This window comes from Thunnus thynnus, chromosome 16 (assembly GCF_963924715.1).
Source record: "Thunnus thynnus chromosome 16, fThuThy2.1, whole genome shotgun sequence".
Taxonomy (NCBI): domain Eukaryota; kingdom Metazoa; phylum Chordata; class Actinopteri; order Scombriformes; family Scombridae; genus Thunnus; species Thunnus thynnus.
The window spans coordinates 9,159,855-9,169,654 of NC_089532.1; the positions used below are offsets into that span (position 1 = coordinate 9,159,855).

Below are 9,800 nucleotides of genomic sequence, written 5' to 3' on the forward strand. Positions count from 1 at the left end.
TGGACAATATCAGTTTAAAATTCAGAAAAAATAAATGAGAAGCTGGCTTGTTCAAATGTTGAAACTTCAACATGGGCATACAGTGTAAATAGAAACAGTTGAGAGTCCAGGTCTTACCATTTTCAACATTAGCGAGTCGGTGCATGAGCGGTAGCCATACGAGGCATTGAGGCGGAGGATCTGCCATCAACACATCCAAAAACGTGTTCAGCATGATCTTCTTCTAGATAGAAACACACACATGCATGCATCCGTTTACATATGCTCATCAATAGAGTTTAGCTACAAGATCCCCTGCAAGGAATAAGTATCCTCCTCCTACCTGCTGAGGGAAGCACGTCCGCACTGAATGCTCCGTGTAACCAAACGAGGGGCCCTCGAACACGGCTGTGGGAAGTTTCAGCACCTCCCGAAGAAACTGATCAAACTTAGCAAACACCATGACTCCACTTGAGTCAGAGATCTGTGAGAAAATATCTGAGAGACAGAAAATGCCAGAGTTAATGCTCTGCAAAAAACAGAGTGCAAAAAGGCTTTTGACATTCCTGTGAATGGAAACTATTGATCCATGGTGCACACACTTTACAGAGAGTTAAAACATGTACAGTTAAAGCAAATGAATTCTGCATGCATGTACCAACAGTGCCCCTGTGTGTTTAATAAGAGCAACTACATGAAGACTGCAGCTGTCCCAGGAGACATCTGCAGCTAACCAGATCAGATTTAAAAAAAAAGGCAGCTCTAAATATTCTTACACGCTATATGTTAGGTAGTCAAATATGAACTTACAACGTAGTTTGTCCACAATTTTCCCTCCACACATCGTTGCCAGCATGGATTTCATTGAGAAAACTGTCAGCTTCCCATGGCTTTCACTGCAAGTGGAGAGAGAGGTGACATTTCATCAGTACATTTAAGAATGACTATGTGACTTAACATAATAACACAATCTTAGTCATAGAAGTGAGACGTTTAATTCATTTTAAAAAAATGCACCCATATTCATTTCAATAAACTCAGAAGTTTTGCCACTACAACCTTTGTTGGTGTGGTATGACCAGTAGCTTTAGGATGCTAATGTTAGCTAACTTTAGGCGGTGATTGCTATGTAAATACTGACTTTATGACTCTTTTCCACTTGTTTAACTGTCACCCTGTGTTTTAGTTTAGTTTATTACATTTATTTGTCAGGAATTATGTATAAAAGAAAGAAATCTCATACAGGGAGAAGAGAAGTATTAGAGGTGTTACATAGACTCACTTTAGTAAAGGATAATGCCCTGTTTGCACAGAAATATTATTATTATTATCATTCAAAGGTTACAATGAAAAGTAAAATGCATTTTGCTTTATTCTATTTCGTGGATTTAACCAGACAATTCTGCTGAGATTACAAATTTGAGATTTAAAAATAAAGGGAAAAAATGGCGTCAAGATAAACGTAACATACAGCAATCTGTATGAGTGAGAATATATATTTGAAACACATGTCGAAAATCATCAGCAAGCATGAACTAGGCCTTTTAAAATTAAAATTACATCTTAACAAGGTATATACAGGTAATTATTTAGATTCCTTAAAATCTTTTTAACTTGCCAAGAGAGACCGGCTCTTTCATTTCAGATTCATTTAGCTCCGGCTTCCGAGCAGAGGTAATAGAGTACATGAAAGCTCTTCTGCCTAATTCAGTTTGGACCTCAGGGACAGATAGCGAGACCGCTTCCTGTGATCGCAGACAGTAATTTCCACGAAGTTTTCCAGAGATAGGGCAGCATGAATAATAACGAAGCAGCGCCAGAATGGCCTTACAGATAAAAGTAAACCAATTGAATGGGCCACATGAATGGACAGGGCAAGAGGCCAATCAATTTGAGCATACAAGGTACAATAATGAGAGAGAGCTTTACGGTCAATAATAAACCTCTGTGCTCTCCATGATTCACAAAGTCTGGGGCCTTGAGCACAAAGCAGGCATTAAGAGGAGGTATATACAGTAAGACGTCACCAGGGCTACTTCAGTTACTTCAGGTATTTTCTTTAACACAGCACACTCTGTTGTCTATTGGGAGATGGAGGACAAAGATCTTTGTTTGTTCCAATATTCGTCAGCTTATTGCCAAGTTTTCTGAGGCCTAAAACCTTGTTGGATGGATTGTTTGTACAGTGAAATCAAGGCTGTTGCTACCATTGAGGACACTGAGATCTTTTTTTAAAATTTTTTTTTAGTAACCTTGAGTGGAGTTTACATTTTACAGTACAATTAAAAACTTGGACATGGACTGTATTCTTTAGGCTTATTCCAGTACATTTAAACATGATTCCTTCAGGCCGATGTCTTCAATTACAATGTTATTCCTGGCAGAGTGGAGGCTGAGTGGCATTTGAAGCAGCATTTAGACTTTTGTGTTGGAAAATAAAATAATAAGGCTTTATTTTACAGGTCCTTCATTTCCAAACAATTTCCTTGCCAAAATAGAGAATGCTCTGAGTTATTTTACTTAGAATTTAAGTAGTTGAGTTGAATTTGCTTGAATTGCTCAATTTAAATAAAAGCTGCAGAAAATGTAGCAGAACAAAAAGATCCAAATAATTGAAAAACCTCTCTGCATTTCAATCCTGGCGAATGCTATTATTTAATGTTCACATTAAAATATCCCTGACAACTGAATAAGTGAAAAAAATTGAATCCAGAGCTGCAACAATTAGAAAGAAAGAAAACATTTGATAGTTTTAGGGTTCCTAAATGTGAGAATTCAGTGCTTTTTATGGTCTTAGTGAATTGAGTTTGGACTATTTGTCAGAAAATCAACATATTTTATGTCACCTTGTTCTGTAGGATACTGTGATGGACTTTTTCTTCCTCTTTTTGATGTTTTATTGACTAAACAATTCATCGATTTATCAAGAAAATAATCAGCGAATTAGTCAATAATGAAAATAATCATTAGTTGCAGCCCTAATATAATCAGTTACTGTGTTGATCCATATATATCTACAGTGAGACTGAATGCCTGAATGCATTAAAACTACACAGTGGGGTAAAAATGTAAACTCTATTTTCTGACATGCATCATCCTCTTTCTAGTGTAAACAAAACTTCTCTTGATCCCTTGTTAGTGTAAGTATAACTGTATTTTAACTGGTTCTAACTGGTTCTGGCGACGACACAAACATGTATCAGTAGATATTTAAATGTCTACCAGCTGACTGTTGAAAGTAAGTCATTTTCACTTGGAAACTAGGTATTTCCACTTTGCTTAAAAATATTGAATGAGTTGCCTGTGAGTTGATTGTCAAGTACTTATGGCAGTAAGACAGTTGACACATGAAACAATTACTGAGCCTCGACCTATTTGTCACAATAAAAGTCCATATAAAAATTTGGTGTTTATTCAGTCTGCACACCTTAACGCTGAGCTCTGCATCCTTGCTGCTACACTGCTTCCAGATCTTTAACTCCCCCAGCTTCTCCTGTATTAGCATTTAGTTGTTTTTGAATGTTTCTTGAATTTGTGTTTCTGATCATCAAATGTGTATCTGAGGCTCTGCCAGAGGGGGGCTTTGAGCTCAGTGTCAGGAAAGTCTTGCTGAAATTGGTTCCAGGGTGTTCTGACTGAACAACACTTTACGCGGTAAAGTGTTTCTCCTCAGCTGTTAAAAGTATTCACCACATGATATTACAGTTATCATCTGGGGCAGCACTGTCAAGGTGATAAGCAGCCTTTCTGTCAGATGTTTTTGTTAAACGCACAAAACACTAAAATCAATCTTAACAAATCTGGACAATCTTCTGTTTGAGGAATATTACATCCTGCCATCCGCTCAGTGATACAGGTTGCTGAAAATAAGGTGCAGCAGGTTCAATTTTTCATTGATTCCATGTGCAATAAATCAAATAAACCATATGAACCTGCCAACTTGCTTATTAGTCCCTAATAGAGGCAGGCACTTTTCTTATCCTTAGTCTTATTCATAAGATGTTTTTATTTCACACTGACTTTTTATGGAGTTTTTATGCTGTATGTGCTACAATAAAAATCTGAATTGAACTGAGTTAGATGACGATTGTTGATTAGCATTTAAGATTTTTGTTTTGAGTCATGTTTGTTGAACACATATCAAATGTTAACATCTCCACCTCAGTAACAACTGTGTGTGATTATACTTGTTTTGATATCTGCAGCAAAGCTATCCAAACAATAGAAGAGCTGATTCACCACCTACAGAGTAAAGTGCTGCTCTGTGGTAACACACCCACACCGTACCTGTCATAGGTGGCCACCATGAAGTTGAGCAGCAGCCCGATGGACTGTTCTACATTGATCTGGTGGGTGGTGGGCAGCCGCTTGTTGAGCTGGTAGTAGATGGAAGACAGGATAGTCTCCAGCCGCGACACATTGATCTCAGCGTTGTGGTCCAATGTGTTGAGCCCGTTGTCACGAAAAGCTTCGATCATGTTCCAGACATCCACCAGATGAACTGTGAGAGGGGGCAGACTGTGATCAATTAAGCCTGTGCATGTTGGAACCAATGTTTCTATTGGTAGCACAGTGTCATATCTGTTAAAAACAGGGGGAAATCTTTTAAGAATCATGCTCTTACGGTTGCATCTCTTTTGCACAAACCGGAGTTTGCAGGCGGTCCTATAAGTCGACAGTCTGATAACATCAAAGTTTTGAGCTCCTGTAAAACAAAACCATAAAGAAATTCTCAAATCAACAAATCTCCAATAAAATGTCCAGTGCAGAAATAAAATTAAACTCCTTACAAACATGATCAGGATTACTCAGGGTACATTTAAACACTATCACTGTGTTTGTGTGGGAGGAATTATACGTGTGAGAAACCACGCATCTCCTGCGCAACTTAGAGCCAGTCAAAGAATTACATGAGCCGGTTCTGACTATGAATAGTGAAAAGACATTTTCTCAGTCAACTCACTCATTTCCATGAAGAGCTGTCTCTTCTCCACCATGGCCTTGCCTCGTTTACTGCCTTCCTCGATCATTCTGTGGCACATCAAACAGCAGAGCATGTAACACTGTTCAGACACTCAGCTTGTTAATAAATGCGACACGCAGCTCCTTTCATTGTCCACAATCATTCAGATACCAAACAAGTCAGCATGAATTATATATATATATGTATATGTATATATATATATATATATATATATATATATATATATATATATATATATATATATATACACATTATTACTGCAACTGAAGAAAAATGTTTCGAGAGAATGGACTAAAGAGAAGAATATAGAGGGGTTGGTATGTATGTGTGCATTCTTTCCTCTTTATTATTCACCCTGTGCATCAAGGACTGTATTAGTCATCACATCAGCAACTCAGTTTGTGAAATATATAGATGTTCTAGCTTTGGTTGGCTGTTTAAAGGAGGATGACACCAGTTAAAGGGACAAAATTTATAGTTTTTACAACTGGTACAACAATTATAGAACTGATTTTGAAAACCTACAGTAGCCTAATAATCTGACTAACCTGCTATTTTTTAAAAAAAAAATTCTTCAAGATGTTAATTAGTGATAAAATACGGAGATGTGGGCATAAAAGTGGCACTGTTATACAGCAACGTATCATGGAGAGCCCCTGAGGTGCTCAGTCACAACTAAGAAAATGTAATGTTGACAAAACTATGACTTTAATTCAAAGGAGGAGTTTCACATTTTGGGAAATATGAGGGTAAAGCCAGTAGCCGCTTCGCTTAGCTTAGCATAAAAACTGGAAACGGGGGGCAAACAGCTAGCCTGGCTCTGTCCAAAAGTAACAAAATCCACTCACAAGCACCTCTGAAGCTCATTGATTAACATGTTCTATCTTATTTATTTCATCTGTACAAAAAAACGTGTTGTGACTCTACTGCTGTTTGCCTGGAAACTTCACAGTGACGATAAGAATCTGCCCAAGAAACAGTGTGACATGTAAAACCCCCCATAAATCCACAAATTGTCATTTTACACTTCGGTTTTTGTGTCATTATTAAGTGGTATCAATATTCTCATCTAACTGAAAGTAAATAAGGGAATTTCCCAAAATGTCAAACTACTCCTGAAGTGTGTTGACAGTCTGTATTTTGCATTAAAATAAGCTGCACAAAGACAAAACTGGAAAAAAAGAGTTCGGTCTTATAAAAGACATAAATAATCTTGACTACAATGCAGGTATCAGACGTTGTACAGAGGAACAAAAAGGGCGCTCACGACTTTTATACCAAAGACTGTACATCAAATGAACAATTTCAACTTTTGTGCTGATGCTTATTGAACTTCTGTGTTGTGCATTTTTAAAAGGGATTGTAGGTGTCTGTTTTGGCTTCACCTCAGTACTCATACCTGCAGAAGACAAAGGCTCTTTGAAACAACACAGGTTTCACTACTTCATTCATTCCTTCATTCTTTTAATGTGTTTTAAGTGATTTCTCCAGTAGTACGTGTCATTTTTATTGCAGCTGCAGCTATCTATAATTGTTCTTGAGCAGTAATCTTACATTATGTTCCTAAATAGTCATCATATTCCACTCTCATCAACAAATTAGCAGCACACATTTATGGTCTAATATGTAGTAAATACTGTAGCATCATCATGTTTTCAGTAAGACGATACATGACAGACATACTATCTTCTTTTACCACATAATTATTATGATACATGACATTTTTTTGTATAGAAGACATAACTTCAGCATTGTGTATCTGATTTTATGAAGATTTTAAAAGTATTTACCTGTCGCTGGCTGAATGTCAAACAAAGTGAACCACTACACGTCGACCCTGTGAAGACAAGTCATAAGAGAGTTAGTGAGGGTATCTTTCCACTTGATGTCACCATTACTATGAGAGATAAGCTATTCCCTGCTGACAAAATGTATTTGACTTTTAAATAAGTAATTAACACCCCCCCCCACCCTCTCTCCCTCCTTCAAGGACTTCATTAACTCTCAATTTGTGCTTTTGTTTCCCGTCTCTCTCCTCCTGTAGAGATACTGGTGAGCTGGCTGGGGAACACTCCAGTGCCAGTGGTCTGTGCAAATGATAATTCTCCATGACATCCCGCTCAGCAGTGACTGCATCCTGTGGGCTAATGACACTGACTGAGCCGCAAAGTAACCACTTAATGATGACGGACACAGAGCACATTACGAGTGGCCGATATGCAAGAAACGTCGGGTTCCCCTGGACAGCTTTGGACCAAGGGACCGGGCCCCCCTCGAACATCTCTGGATCATATGCATGTTCACAGGGTACGTTCGCCAACCAAAGGGGGCGATCAGCTGACCAGTTGAGCGAGAGCAAAGAAGCCAAGGTTCTGCTAGCCTCAGGAACTCTGCAGACAGGGACTGTTTCTCTCTATTTCTTGCCTCTTTTTTTTTGTATCCAGCCAGTTTCCTGCTCATTTTAGAGACATTCCTCTTCTCAGAGTGATCTCTACTGTCATGACAGTGCCTCTTTCAAGTTACAATCGTGCTACTCTGACTTGTGTAGAATATTTTTTTATTGCTTGTTACAGGCACCAGCAAGAACCACTTCCTCTAAAATGCAGCGTTATTAAATTAACGCATTATTTCACTGATAAGTTAAAAGAATAGGTATTAACTTCTGATTATTTTCACTACTTGATTTATTGATTTAGTCTATGAAATGCCAAGAAACAGTGAAAAATCATTATTTCCCGCAGCTCAAGGTGACTTCTTTATCCAACTAACGGTCCAAAAACCAAAGATACTCACTTTACAATGAAATATAAAAAATACAATGAATATAAAACAGAGAAAAGCAGAAAAAACGCACATTAAGGAGATGTAACCAAAGAATATTTGGCATGTTTGCTTTAAAAATCCAAATTTTAATGCTCTGAAAAAGTATTGTGGTTCTTTGAAGTTCAACAGCAAAATCATCACACCAACCCCAGTCAGGATTAAAGGTTCACTTTAACCACAACTGCACTTGGAGACACTTGGTGAGCCCAATTACATCTTAAATTGGGTCCTAAATGAAGCAACACAAACTGTATTTGTCTTTTTTTTTTTATTTTTTAGGGGTGATATGTCAGAGAAGCACCGCTGCACTTTGGGGAAAAAGGCTAGAAAACATTTGCTGTGCAGTGGGAGACCCAACAGACACATGTCAGCAAAATAACACAATGGTTCATTGTAAATATTCAGCCTATGAAGTAACTGCAGAAATTCATGAGTAGGCAACTCGGGGCCTTGCATTGGCAGAAAAAAAAACAAAAAAACTGTGAGCATTGCATGACAGCAAATGACAGTTTGTGATACAAGTTGAGTATTTTATGTAAGATGAAGGAAAAAGAGGCAAATCCTCAATAATTCATGACAAAATGAATTCACAGACCGGAGCACATTCAAAGGCACAGAGCAGAATCAGTGATATGACTGAGGTAAAGCTCTGTTGTAACACTGTAATCACTCATTTGCACATAAATGATCTCAAGCACACAATAGTTCTGATGTGTGTTACAGTAAGACTGTTTAATAATGAGTAAAGGCCCGTAAAGGTGCATTTTTACTGTAACCGCACCTTCAGCTTCGAGGTAATGACAACATCCTTTGACGCGAGTCAACATAAGGACTCGGTTACTGCAGTATCTCCCTTCCGCTGATATCATTCACTCCTCTGTTTCTGCGAGCCTCAATTCTCACAGTGCAACACTTAAAATTTACTTCTGAAGCGACGGAACCGCACAAAACGCAGCCATATTGCTGATTTAACTGCCTATTTACCTTATTTTTTCCATTGTGAATGGTGTGTCGTGATGTCCATCATTTTTTGGATATGAAACAATGGCAATCCTGCATCTTTTTTTTTTTTTAAATTATTATTATTCTCACTGGTGTATCGACAGCCGAGTGAGAGGCAGAGCAGAGAGCTGGCCTTTACCGGAGGAAAATCACGCAGGTTGCGTTTAGAGCATCATCATCATCATCATCATCGGCAGCAGCAGCAGCAGCAGCAGCATCAGATGGGGAGGATAAGTGGTCCGGGGTGAATAAGGAGGATATTTCCTCCGTGATTCACAGCCGCACTCTCACCTTTGATGAATCCACGCTTGTCCGCCGACGTTACAGCTGTCCGAGCGATGAGAAACGGTTCGGACCATCCATCATCGTATTTCGAGCTCCTCTCCCGTTTCATTCGACTTCAATCTTGGGAACTGCGGTTGTAGCCGCACATAGAGATGTACGAGCGCCCCGCTCCGCTCGGCATCATCAGCGACCCAGCGGCAGAGGACGGCAGAGCGCAAGCAGGCACGGAGATGCCATGCGCGACCACCTACTACACTTTACGCATGTGCGCACGCACGCTGGTTAAAGGCGCACTACTACTATTGCTGCTGCTGCTGCTCTGAATTATGATCCTCAGTATAATAGACTGGAGATGATACAAGAAATACTGATTAAATTTCGTTTAAAGGGGCACTACAGCAGTTTAGTTCACAAGAGACGGATTATGAACAGTATGGACAATAGGGCTGCAACATTATTGATTAATCTGGCGATTAATTTCCAGATTAATCGATTCTTTTTTTTGGTTTATAAAATGTCAGTAAAAGGAGAAAAACGTCCATCACTGTTTGCCAAAGCCCCAAGTTGCCCCATCCTCAAATGTTTTGTCCCGACCAACAGTTTATAACTCAAAGATATTTATTTTTAGAAGACTAAAGAATTATTGAAAACTCAATGAACCAGAAATTATATAATGTTTAAGAATCTGGAAACAAAGGATGAGCGTATTTTGTTCTTAAAAACCTCA

The 9,800-nt window shown here is 38.6% G+C and overlaps 1 protein-coding gene across 6 annotated transcripts in view; it reads right to left on the reverse strand.

The window, feature by feature from the left end:
• dtnbb (dystrobrevin, beta b) overlaps positions 1-9,784 on the reverse strand; it is a 35,135-nt gene extending 25,351 nt beyond the window's left edge. For all 6 annotated transcript variants that reach the window (XM_067615143.1, XM_067615142.1, XM_067615141.1 and 3 more), the window contains exons 1-8: positions 9,080-9,784; positions 6,754-6,800; positions 4,943-5,010; positions 4,604-4,684; positions 4,267-4,480; positions 790-875; positions 323-477; positions 118-223 (exon numbers count right to left, since the gene is read on the reverse strand). In XM_067615143.1, the coding sequence (XP_067471244.1) occupies positions 118-223; positions 323-477; positions 790-875; positions 4,267-4,480; positions 4,604-4,684; positions 4,943-5,009 (709 nt within the window). In that variant the 5' untranslated portion in view covers position 5,010; positions 6,754-6,800; positions 9,080-9,784. The remainder of the gene's footprint in view (positions 1-117; positions 224-322; positions 478-789; positions 876-4,266; positions 4,481-4,603; positions 4,685-4,942; positions 5,011-6,753; positions 6,801-9,079) is intronic.
• Between the last annotated feature and the right edge of the window lie 16 nt (positions 9,785-9,800).